Below are 14025 nucleotides of genomic sequence, written 5' to 3' on the forward strand. Positions count from 1 at the left end.
AATATTATTAAAATAACCAATCGGAGTCTACAGAAAAAGATAATTTTGTATGCCTACTTCAAAAAAATAACCGGATATCTATTTATTTTATATATACTGTTAGGTTTTTTAAACGTATAACATTTAACTACAAACTGCGAAATTGATTAGCAAGAAAAGAATACCCTAATCATTTCAAATGACTTAGAAATACATACATTTATATTATATATATATATATATATATATATATATATATATATATATATATATATATATATATATATATATATATATATATATATATATATATATAAATTTACATATATATATATATATATATATATATATATATATATATATATATATATATATATATATATATATATATATATATTTATATATTGTTTCTTATGAAGACGATAATGATTATCAAAACCTGGATCGATTTTTTTTTAATTAGGTAATGTATCAACAACCTATATACTAATTAAAATATATCTAAAACCTTAAGTATAGTAATAATACGCCTTATGTTAATGGTGTACATGAGAAATATAATCCAAATTCAAAATACTGCCTACAGATTGTGTCCTCTTAAAAAATTTACTTTTTAATATTGTCATACTTTAAAGTTTCAAAACATTTCTCAAAATCTTCGGATAATGTCTGGCTATTTTTGTAAGTACTCTCAGCACCACTTATTTCTTTTACACAAAAACCTGTATGTTGTTCTTCAGATTGGTATATTTTTTTAATTAAACATTGTAAATTTGTAAATATATAACGTTTATCCCCAATTAATTAGTTTCCAAGATGCTGTTATAAAAGGAATTTAAATTATTAAATTATTAAATAATGTGTCTGCTTAAAAATAATAGGTAATATAATAATAGTTTCTATATAAAAGATAATCTTATTCGTTAGCTGTTACACATGTTAAATAAATTTCCTCCAAATTGAAAATGTTGCCTAGAAATTTTGTCCTCTCAGATATTGATTGTTTTATATGGTCATATTTTACAGATAGCAAACATTTCTCAAAATCTTCGGATAGTTTTTCTCTATTGTTTTCTGCAATCCCGGTTTCACGTATTTTTGTTACACAAAAATGGATAAGGTATTGTATATCTTCAAACCTGCTTGTTGAAAGATCCATTTTAATATTCAGATTATTCCAGTTTTGAAGTAAACATTCTTTTCTTTTTTCTCTTTTTTTGACGCTTTCAGTGCTTTGAAACAATAAGCAAATGTCTTGGATAACGATTTCAAGCAAAATATCATTGTATGATTGTGATTTCTCGAATCGCATTTTAAAAGAATCATTCACGTACAAATAATTTATGTTAAGAACAAAAGTATATATTTCACTGAACACATCTGAATTGGAGTCATACACAAAACACCTTCCATCGCATAGATTTTGTATTTGTTTAATTTCTTTTCGATAAAAGGTTCTTTCCTTGTCTTCTAATAAAAATACAATTAAGTAATTGAGTACATCTTTTCCAAATGCATCAACTAGCATGTAAATAATACGATTGGCTTCTTTGTATTCTTTTGCCGTAAAAACAATTATAAAGGCGCTGTACCCTTCTGGGCTTAGACAGATAGAATTATTCAACATTTGAAGATAATGTGTTTTATCGTTTGCTTCATATTCAGGAACATTAACCACTTTAAAGATTCGATCTTTGAATTGAAAAAAATCCACTTGGATCGTTTTATTGTAGGCATCAATTTTTTTACTCTTACGTTGGAACACATTTTTTGTAATGTCGAATTCATTTGTATTACGTGTTCTTAAAAGTAATAAAACTGACTTCTCATCCATTATGCTATCGTCGAAGGTTTTTCTAAAAGTAAAAGAGACATGTCAATAAATCATTGTGTCCAAAAACAATCAGTTTAATATAAAATTAAACAAACACACGTAATGAAAGTCGCTTATGGCCGAACGTCGTGCCTTGACACGAACGTCAAGTGGTTGACCGGTAGAGGCTGCAAAAAGCCAGGCGGATACCCACTAGTATATTGGGAGTGAGAGAAATTATAATTTCATATTTTGTTTCAATATGTCTGGCCAGTCAGTTAGTAATGATTGTGCTTGAGACACAGAGAAGGAGAGAGAGAGAGAGAGAGAGAGAGAGAAAGATAGAGAGAGAGGGAGAGAGAGAGAAAGAAAGATAGAGAGAGAGAGAGGAAGATAGAGGGAGAGAGAGCGAGAAAGAAAGAAAGCGAGAGATAGATCAGAGAAAGTACACTGACTGAAGCAGCTAGTAGAAACCGGTGCGCAGACCTTTGACCACAGAGGTTTTGACCACAGCGGGGCTTTGACCATAACGGGCATTTCACCACAGAGGCTTCGAAATAAGGGGCTTCGACCATAGTGTGTTTGTCCACACGTGTTTTCTCAGCAGAGGGTCTTTGGTCACAGGTGGTTTGTCAACGGGTGTTCGATCACAAGCGCTGTATCCGTCTTAGACCACCGGTGTTTTGTCCATATTGTGTCTTTTATCACAGGTGGTTTGTCCAATGCTGGTGTTTGAAAACAAGCGCTTTGTCCATATATGATAAGGATTAATTTTAAAAGGTGAGTAATTATATTTTAAATTGCGACAGATTGTAATAATATGTTAATTCATCATGTATAAATACAAGACATCTAAACCATACAAGTATTACTTCTTTGACTATACTGTAGGCAAGTTTTTGTTTTATCCTTTGTTATCATTTATATTTATGTATTTTCAAGTACATCTACATTTTTTTATATGTGTGAAGCTTGTTATATGTCGCATTATTTGTGTTCCATTTATATTTAAAATAAATTCTATGAGGCCTAGCACCACTCTTAATGTAAAGACTAAAATGTCGTTCTTGACCTTTTACTTTCTCGTATATATGAAGTACATAGAAAGTCTTGTAATCGTTTTACACCTCCTTGAGTCGGAAAAACATAGTTTTGCTATCTTGTCCGTATGACTGTGTGTGTATGTGTGTGTGTGTGTGTGTGTCTGTCTGTGTGTGTGTGTGTGTGTGTAAACACGATAACTTGAGTATCGTAACAGCTGGTTGATGAAATTCATATATAAGTATTATATCAAAATCGTAGATAAGTATCAACTTTTCAGCGATTTCCGATAAACGGAAGTGGAACTTTTTCTACTATGAATTTTTCAAAAGCCTATAACTTGAGTACTGTTTCAGATAGATAAATGAAATAAATGAAAATGTAAGTAAAGTATCAAATTCTCTCTTCTGTTCACCGAAGTAGTAGTTTTCGCTATTTTTGATTTGTCAAAAAACGCATGTGAATTTATAAAGTACTAATTATATTCCGCACTATTATGCACATTTTATTTGTCGTTCACTTGGTTATAATTCTTTTTGCTACGAGATTTTATTCTATTTTAAGTATTTAAAATGAATTTAAAATAATGTCTATATCCCGAGTTGCCATCCCCTGTTGTTTCATCTAAGAATATTCGAAAAAGTTTAGGGGAGATTACTCCCGGTGTATTGTAGTACGTGTTAATTTCTATTAATGGACTCTCAGGAAACATGTATAAAATTGTATTAATTGTATCATAAATTTAATTCAAATAACAGTATATAATTTCTATTTTAATATATATATATCATGGTTAACCACCCCCCACCCCGTTGTGGTCAAAGCCCCGTGTGGTCAAACCCCCTATGGTCAAAGCACCTGTGGTCAAAGCACCTGTGGTCAAAGCACTTAGGACCTAGAAACGGATACTCTTGCCAACGGTGTCTGTTTATTTTGTTTACGTCTTTTTTTTAGTGATTGTTTTGTGGGATTTGGCTAATTTTTTAGCTTAACGTTGACCCACTTGTATTGCATAGGCCTACATTTCCAGACACATTACGCTTAGGTGACAATATCATAAATTATAAGGTTAGGAAATACAATTTAATTCAAATTAATTGTATACAATAATTAAGGGAAACAAGACCTAATTAAAATGGTGTTAATTATTTTTTAATACTTACTTTGAACAAATAAAGGCTGCGCCCTCATCCACAGTGTCTGTTGCAGCTATTTATATAAATTATTTATCAATAAATAAATAAATGAAATAACAAACTAGTATATATATATATATATATATATATATATATATATATATATATATATAAATATATATATATATATTAATTACCATTATATTTACTTAACTTTTACCAAAAAAGTAGGCCAATATCAGAACTTACGATGATTAGTCTCAGAGCTGTAATAGTAGAGTTTAATTATTTTTTTTAGTTGAAATTGTTGTATATTTTAAAATTAAATGTACATAAAATCATTAAACTTATCCTATCGTTTCTATGATTTTCAAATAGAAACTTTTATTTTTATGTTGTTATGTTGTTAATAAAGAATCTTTAAAAGTTAATCATGCAAACGAAAAACTTTTTATAACAATAATAATATAACATTAGAATTTTTTACACGATGCAACAACCCTTAACTATTTGAATGGTTTTGAATGTTTTTTTTTGGAAATGATCATTGTAGAGATAGACTAACGGTATATGATATGTTTAAAGTTTAAATAAATTTGAATTAAATAGAAGAACTTACATGTAATAAACTACATCGTCTAGGCTTGACTTAACACATTTTTGTTTTCTTATATATATATATATATATATATATATATATATATATATATATATATATATATATATATATATATATATAGGTGTGTGTGTATGTGTGTGAGTAAGTGTGTGTGTGTGTGTGTGTGTAAGTGTGTGAGTGTCATACTATGTTCATTTAAGTATTGATTTTAATGTTATATAGCACATTTATTAAAATGAAACCTTGTGTACAATTAGAATACTATGATGTTCATAATTATAACTAAACTAAGGAAAAAAAATGAAAGAAATCTATATACTTGTTCTATGTAAGCACCAAAGCAAAAATAAAATAGTTGCCGTCGATAGTAAAACTAAAACAGCTAAAGCGGTCACAATTAAGTCATGATCTGAAAAAAAAATTTTGTTACTCATTAAATAATCCGTTTTATGTGAAAACTAGAATCATGTAAATTAGTAAAAATAAACCGGGAGTGATCTCCCCTAAACTTTCTCGAATATTCTTATATAATTCGGAATATAGACATGATTTTTAATTACTTAAACTTTTAAAAATAGAATAGAATCTCGTAGAAAAAAGAGTTGCGCACCAAGCGAACGCCAAAACAAAATGTGCATAATAGCGCGCAATATTATTAGTAATTTATAAATTTACAAGCGTTTTTTTTTTTTAGAAATGGGAAATAGTGTAAATTAATACTTCCGGTCAACGGAAATTACTCAAAATTTGAAAGAAGGTAGAGAATTAGATCTTTTACTTACATGTGAAATTTCATTTATCTATCTGAAATAGGCTTTTGAAAAATTCGAAGTAGAAAAAGTACAACATCCGGTTATCGGAAATCGCTCAAAAGATGATACTGATCTACGATTTTGATAAAATACTTATATATGAAATTTCATCAACCTAGCTGTAGCGGTACTCAAGTTATCGTGTTTATACACACACACACACCGACACACACACACAGACATACGGACAAGATTGCAAAATTATGTTTTTCCGTATCAGTGAGGTGTAAAATGTCGAGATTTGTAAAAATCTCGATTTTTTTTTTGCACGATTACAAGACTTTCTCTATAATTCGTATATACGAGAAAGTAAAAGATGAAATAATGCATTTAACATTGAACAATAATAATTAAATTAAGCACACATTATTTATTTTTGCAATATATCTTGTCTTCTAAAATCTATTTGTTATTATAACACACAAGTACACACACATACACCTACACACGTAATTATATATATATATATATATATATATATATATATATATATATATATATATATATATATATATATATATATATATATATATATATATAATTATATATATATATATATAATTTTATTCGGTTATTATGTTAAATATTGTTAAAGAGTTATAGACTTCTAAAATTCGAAAACCTTTTTAGAAGTAACTTAGAAATGAATATCATTTTAAATTTATTATCTTTATACGTACGGCCGGCATCATTTTCCCAGTGAAGTTTGCAAGCGATTATATTGTAACCTGTAAGTATAAAAAAATCATAATACTTGAGCGTCAAAAGTTTTGAAAGATTTTATACCACATTATCTGAAGACTATCAGCACAGTTTGTAATACAGCTTTACGACTAATATGAATTGTAATACTAACCTATATCATCATTTTCTGGCTGCTCTTTAATAAAACTTGCTTGAAATCCCTTGTTAGCAAATGTTGTGTTGTGCTGAAGCCATTCTACAGACTTCACATCTTGTCTCCCATGTAACTTAATGCAGCGACATGCCACATATTGACCCTTATCAACACAAATGTTTCCATGTACCGTAGGATTTTCTGTCACGTAAATATTAGAGATACATAAATGTATGTGTGTAAAGTATTAAACTATATTTTAATTTTAAAGGGAAATTGAACAAGCATCAATCAACACAGATTATTTAATTTAGTTTATACGTTTTAGCTAAAACTTACCAATTGTAATATCTATTGAAACATTGACTCCAATACTGTTGTTAAATCCAATAATATTTGGATATAAGTAGATGTCTATTTCATTTTTCTTAAAATGCAAATCGTGTGTTGGAATTCTATAAGTACATTCAGTTCTGTAATAATAAGGCTCTGTAGAGATCCTGGTGTTTTCACAGGAAATAATCGAAGATGTTTTATTTTTTATGTCAACCTTCATCTTAAAAGAAAGGCATGGATTAAATAATTGTTAAAAACATTACTTAGAAATAGGATTTTAAAAATGTTATCATAATTGTTTCAAAAATTATGTTACACTGTTCTTTATTATTTGTAAAAAAAAATGTCCAGTATAATTCGTGTTGATAAAGTTATTAGTGTAGTATGAAATATTATCAAGACAACAAAAGCCGAAAAAGTTCTAATTATAAAAATTTACCAGGAATTTAAAACATTTTTAAAAACATAGTTTGGAAGGCAATGTAGAAAGGGTTAATATTATACCATTGCTTCAGGATAAATCCTATTTGTTTTACATCTAATTGTAAGTTCATCTGTCGTCCATTTCGCATCACAATATACCTGGTCTGGTTTAGCTGTAGGTTTTTATAGTTGTTAATATTGATGTTTAAGTATATTGAATATTACAATATCAAAGAAAAATCAATTTGAATTTTACATGTAATGATCTTTTTAAAAAGACCGAATAATGATGCTTTAACTTCTTTTTTGAACGATATCTAACAAGACAATATAAAATGTAACAATATTTAAAAATAAAACGATTCACTTACAATAGACTTCTAACAAACAGGAATACATTATTTGTGAACCATGACTGATCAAGTCATTTTTCAAAATCCAATTCCCCTCAGCGTTATTTGAATGCTGCCTTGAGACGTTAGCAAGCTCTGCACTGAACTCTACGCCGTTTTCCGTTCTCTCTATTTTAGCTTCTCGCAGTCGTAGGTCAATGACGACACAGAGTTTAGAACCGATGGAACATTCTGCTAACAGGAGGTCCTCTTTAAACCAAAACACCTTTTGTACACCTTCAGGAAGTAAAGGTGCTGTATATCTAATCTCATATGGCTCTTCTTCGGCTGCTAAATCACAGGTAGAAACTCCTGCATTGGGGACATAGATGACATCCCTTTAAATAATTGTCTTTACGAATGGTTTGCATAAATGTAAGTTGTTAAGTAGTAGCTTTACAAATGTTTTATCTCATTGGTAAAGAATAAACGATGGAACGGTGTTGCCTAGCGGTAAGAGAACTAGACTGCTAACCCAAAAGTCTCGAGTTCGAATCGGGGTTCATGTCCCTGGGTCCACCCTGCTCTGATGGATACCAAACTCACGTTAGGGAAAACAAAGGCAACTAAGTATAGTACTGACCACACTAACCCTTCACATGCCGAGGTCTCTGAAACAGATGAACTCTATCTGCCCCATGTGTCTGGGGCACGAAAAGGTACATCGTTTGTAGATTTTTAGCTATAAGCATTACATCCTAAACCGTTGAACGAGTACGAGTTTTTAAAAATGCTTTTCAATGAGAACACGTTATGAAGGATTTCTTCAGAATTGTTTCCACAAAGTAATATGAGAGTTTTAGAAAAATATACGTTGTGAATTACCTGTGATTAAAGTAACCATCAAACCACAAAACTGAAGAAAACTCACGTTTCTCATGGCTTCTGTCTGAACGAAATGAATGCAAATTAGTATTTATTTAGTGAGTGGTTATTAAATAGTATTGTCGGAGCGAAGTTAAACTTTATCTGATTTGTTTGCAGGCTGATGTTATCACAGAGAGGCGGTTATCTTTTTGTTAGTGAACTACTACAATATCTATAAATATAAAAATAAAAGTATGTCGGCTGTCTGTTTGTCTTCTACGCATTACTACAACTTTCATCCGATCGCTATGAAACTTTGGGAAGTTGTTGAAAATACTCATCGGAAGGGGGGGGGGAGTTCTGCGGAAAAAAAACAAAAATTCTTAGAGGCTGCGATTTGCACACCGGGCCCTTACGTTCATTTTAAAGCATGCAATACGCTATGGTTAGGATGGGCTACAATAGCCATTGACTAAATCGAATGAAACGCGTACTCCGGCGCCCCGGAAGAGTGCGACTCGGCGCCCTGTGCTCTCCCATGAGCACTATAGCGCCGACGTTCGTTTTGAAGATCCCGCAACAATAGGGAGACGGTGGCATGCGACATTCGATGATTTAACCAAGCAAGAGGGGTCGGCGTGGTCGAGTCGGTAAAGCTCATGGTTGCTAAACCGAAAAGTCTCGAGTTCGAACCCTCGGGCAGATGAGGCTCGTTAGCTGGGGACAGCCACTCTTCTAGGAGAGACAACTCCAAAATTAAACAACTGCTGCCTTGTAGTTTGTTCTTGGTTGGACAAAGGCTATGGAAGCAAATCCAAAAAGAAAAGCAGGCTGAAATCGGAGTCAATGGCCTCAATGGCGCATAACCAGTTGACACGTAACGCTTAATTGTGTTGGAGGCGTGGTCGAGTCGGCAAAAAGCTCATGGTTGATAAATTCGAACAAAGTCTCGAGTTCAAACCCACTGGCAGATAAATCTCGATCCTCTTCAACACTAATAATTAAGAACGAAGAAGATGAAGAAGAACCAAGCAAGGGGCCGTACCTGAGACCTGGGTGGTCGCCGAGATGTGTTCTTCCTCACTATTACTTTTAAGGTAGCTGATTAACGATCTCTCAAGGCTTTCATACAGCACGGTAGGAAAGCCTTCATGGGCGGTAGTGTGGATGAACTAGAGCCCTAGGAACTATGATCCAAAAACATAGCGCCTAATTTATTAACATTCAATAACGCTTAAATTAAACGATTGGAAACGCATTGAAGAAATCCTCTTAAAATATTGAATCAGCCTTTCTTCTGAGACGGCGGGTGCGATAATATAAAATAAACTTATCAATGAAGAGGTAAATCTTAAATCGTTATAGGAAATAATAATGAATAATTGTGTGCAACCAGGATATCAGAAATAATAAACTATTGATGCTACTATTTACGCGAGTTGAATGAATTATGAGACCAATTTCTTTACTCTCATAAAATAATCAGAAGTTAATCGAGCCAGAGATATCCTACCATTGGCGTAGCAAGGAATCGGTCATGGGAGGGGTTCAAATAGTTTTCCATATGTATAAAATCATATATATATATATATATATATATATATATATATATATATATATATATATATTTATTTATTTATTTATTTATTTATATATATAAAGGGGTGTGAGTCCATGGGAGGGGTTATAACCCCCCCCCCCATTACCTACTCCGCTGTATCCTACATGTTGTAGACGACTAGAATATCATTGATATGGGCAGTGTAATTAGACTTCACCGACACACTTATCTTAATATACTACCTAATAAGGTAAATGGCAAAAGAGTCAGCCGTCTAATGTCACTATTGTTTCTCGGTTTTTTGAGTATATTTATTGAAGTATCATGCTTGATTGATTCCCGTCGTATAATAATTGTTGGAATTGATGCAAGGACATTTCTTCCAAGCTTTTTCGCAAAAAAGTTTCAAGCCTTGTTTTGGGGTATCCTTCTATTTCTTTAATGCATTTGGATTACATAAAAGCCTTGTCGGGTAATGGATGTACTTGTTGCTGGTGTTTCATAAACGTATGGCTTATCCATCCCCTCCTTTTCCGATTGCCTTGCTTCAGTTCTTGTGTTAGGTATTTTATCTAACTAGACAGCTATTTAGATAAGCCTGTAACCTGTTACTGTGCTAAAACTAATATCTAACCACTCGGCGTACACTCTTGTTTATGGAATTGGGCCAGACAAATCATGACGTAGTTATAAATCGAGTCTTATTCAATTTTCAAGGACTTAGGGTGATGAGCAATGTGCTTACAAGTCAAAGAGTTTACGGGTTAGCAAAATTCTAAGTCAACGAGATTACAAGTCGGAAAAACGTAAAGTACTACGGCCGGTCAGCGGGAAATATTCAAAATTTGACAGATTCAAGAGAATTACATCTTATACTTATATTTGAAAGTTCTTCCAACTAACTGACAGTGTACTCAATTCCGGTTATTGAATGTATCTCAAGAATTGAAACGGCAGGATTATAGACATGCAGGATTATAGACATGCATAGGAAAGAACTCTATGATACAGAATTAATGTTACTTTCAGTTACTAGAAATGGTTCAAAAATCTTTAGAACCAGCGCATATAATGTAATACTTATTTGTGAAATTTGGTCCACCAAACTTAATTTTCGGCTTTCGAAAAACCAGAAGTAGGTTAAGTACCAATTCTGTTTAATGAAAATCGCTCAAAAGGTGAAAGAAAACAGCAAATTTGATACAAATCTTATGTATGTAATTTCGTCACGGAGTGGTCTAGCGGTAGAGAGCTGAACTGCTAACCCGTAAGTCTCGAGTTTGAATCTGGGTTCAAGTCAGTAGACCGTCCCTGAGTCCACCCAACTCTGATGGGTACCTAACTCACGTTAGGGAAAGTAAAGGCGGCTGGGCATAGTGCTGACCACACTATCTCTTCATAAGCCGAGGTCACAGAAACAAGTGAACTCTACTTCACTTGCCCGATAGACTGTTAGGTTTGAAAAGGGAACTTTACTTTTTAACTGAAATAACTCAAATATCGTGTTTACAAATACACAGAAACATAAAAAGAATGCAAAAACTAAGTTATTTCGAATCAGGAAAGATGTATAACGTCAAAGTTTCTAAAAGATCTTGCTTTACATTTTCGCACGATCGCAATGCATTCTTTATATTTCGAATATGGTAAAGTAGCGAGATGTAAAAGTGCGAAAATTGTCAAAATATCTCTGAACTATTCAGCACGATTACAATACTTCTACTTCATCTATACACTGTATACGAGAAAGCAAAACTAACGTGAAGTAACCTAGGTTAAATAATAACCAGATGTTTCACATTAGTAAGAGGAGCATTGATTGCTATACAGAAACTCCGTGATTTATCGTCTGAAAGCCCTACTTTCAAGTAATCTGTACTCAAAACTTTGACGATAGAATTTTAAAATAAAATTAATGCCTACTTTTTAAGTAGCATGAACTTCTATGTCATGGTTATGTAATATTTTCAGTGACAAAATAAAAACAATCAAACAATCGTTTTTGGCTTTTTTTCATTTCGTTTCGTTTACGAAAATGCTAAAAACTTATACCCGTCCTTGCAATAAAATACTAGATTCTAGTACAAAAACTATAACAAACTGGGCCATGATAACGTTATGACTGACAACAACTCGCAACACGGGGAGTGAGCAGTTCAACGTGACAGGTTAAAAAGTATAACAACATTTACCCAATCGTGTTCAACCACTACACATCACCTTATCTTTCTAAGTGACAAATGTTTGCAAACAAAATACACGCGTGTCAGCCTAAAGCATATTATACAATGATAGCAGGTATGCTGGTAAGATTAGGATAAAGATACTTAAGAACGACACATGGGATATAAATTAAAGTTAGAAGTGGCTCATAGCTGATAACACTAAACTTTGATTCCGCTATGACACACTCCACATCGTCGTCCTCCTTCTCCGTATATAGGCTATATATATATATATATATATATATATATATATATATATATATATATATATATATATATATATATATATATATATATATATTAGATGCGTACCCGTGCTTCGCCGCCTTGTGAAATTTAAATAATACATTTTTGTAGGACAGAACGCGTTCTCAATAAACCGGTAGTGATCTCCCCTAAACTTTCTCGAATATTCTTATATAAAACAACAGGGGATGGTAACTGGGGATATAGTTATGATCTTTAATCCATTTTAAATACTGAAACTTTTAAAAATAGAATAGAATCTCAGTAAAAAACAATTGCGCACCAAGCGAACGCCTAATAAAGGTGTGTATAATAGTGCGCAATAGTATTAGTACTTTATAAATTTACATTAGTTTTTTGAGAAATCGGAAGTAGCGTAAAGTACTACTTCCGGTCAACGGAAATTACTCAAAATTTAACAGAAGATAGAGAATTAGATCTTTTACTTACATGTGAAATTTCATTTATCTATCTGAAATAGTACTCAAGTTATAGGCTTTTGAAAAATTCAAAGTAGAAAAAGTACCACTTCCGGTTATCCGAAATCGCTCAAAAGTTGATACGGATCTACGATTTTGATATAACATTTTGTATATGAAATTTCATCAACCTAGCTGTAACGGTACTCAAGTTATCGTGTTTACACACGGACACACACACACACACACACACACACACACACACACACGGACACACAGACATACGGACAAGATTGCAAAATTATGTTTTTCCGTATCAGTGAAATGTAAAACGTCGAGATTTGCAAAAATCTCGATTCTTTTTTTTGCACGATTACAAGACTTTCTCTATACTTCGTATATACGAGAAAGTAAAAAGAGATTCTGTCAAAAATACTTTAATATATTATACAAAGCTTTCATCGTTCAGTAAAATACGTTCCTAGATTAAGTCCCAGCAAAAAAAAATTAAGCTTTCGATATTCAATAAGCTCCTAACTTGCAATAATCCCCCCAACCGATAATAAATTAAGCTCCTGTCTAACTTTAAGCTCCCGCTGTATATCACGCACTTATTAAACTCCCATCGTGCATTATACTATTCCAGCTCCACATTAAGCTCCTGATATACACTAAGCTCTTTATACTCATTAACTTTTGCAATACATTTAGGACCCGTCTTACAAAGCTCATAATGCATGCAAAAAAAAAAAAATACCAAAATAGCTCTTCATTATGCCAAGGCTTCAGATACAATTCAACTCTACTTCAACTGCGCTAATGACCCTTTCATCATAAAGAGTATCTTTATGTTAGATCCGAAAGCGGAAGTATAGTTTGGCTATTAGGTTTTTACAGGCGATAGTAGTGAGAAGATTAAACTGTCACATGAAATGACCCATGTAATTTATAAAATGGTCTGAAGTAGGTTAACCAGTGTATTTACAGATAGAACTTACAAATGTTTAGGGATATAAAAAGAGAAAGTAGCAGTACATTTTCACACAACCTTACCTTACAAATGTGTCGATGACTCGTTACTTTGGCTTACGGAAAAAAGTAGCTTGCAGTGAATGATTAACGGTCATGTGATAAATGCGGAAATTCTTAATTTTACTTATGCGATATTACGTGTCAGTAACTGTCATCGATAATAACATATTACTCTATTTTTATCCTGTTTGGTAATTTGAAGATAGTCCCTTCATTAACAAGCTAAACTTCGTAGGGTTTCTCCGATCTTTTATCTTAATTAAGCTTGTCACACTTTGACACAATAGGTAGAGTGGGGGAGAGGGGAGTGTCAGGGGTGACACTACCAAATGGTATGACACCAAAT

At 32.2% G+C, this 14025-nt stretch overlaps 2 protein-coding genes across 2 annotated transcripts; both read right to left on the minus strand.

Annotated features, from left to right (window-relative positions):
* Positions 1-391: 391 nt before the first annotated feature.
* On the minus strand, positions 392-4598 carry LOC131939362 (uncharacterized). Its single transcript, XM_059297650.1, has 3 exons — positions 4219-4598; positions 3997-4042; positions 392-1835 (listed from the first exon to the last, which is right to left on the minus strand). Exon 3 carries the CDS (start codon positions 1811-1813, stop codon positions 896-898), a length of 918 nt encoding a protein of 305 aa, XP_059153633.1. The 5' UTR covers positions 1814-1835; positions 3997-4042; positions 4219-4598; the 3' UTR covers positions 392-895.
* A 1352-nt stretch (positions 4599-5950) lies between these two features.
* Positions 5951-8269, minus strand: LOC131939410 (uncharacterized). Its single transcript, XM_059297695.1, has 5 exons — positions 8215-8269; positions 7369-7701; positions 7079-7170; positions 6578-6794; positions 5951-6439 (listed from the first exon to the last, which is right to left on the minus strand). Exons 1-5 carry the CDS (start codon positions 8267-8269, stop codon positions 6252-6254), a joined length of 885 nt encoding a protein of 294 aa, XP_059153678.1. The 3' UTR covers positions 5951-6251.
* Between the last annotated feature and the right edge of the window lie 5756 nt (positions 8270-14025).

The sequence above is a fragment of the Physella acuta genome, unplaced genomic scaffold (assembly GCF_028476545.2).
Source record: "Physella acuta isolate Inbredline_101_S28 unplaced genomic scaffold, ASM2847654v3 ptg000276l, whole genome shotgun sequence".
NCBI classification, from domain to species: domain Eukaryota; kingdom Metazoa; phylum Mollusca; class Gastropoda; family Physidae; genus Physella; species Physella acuta.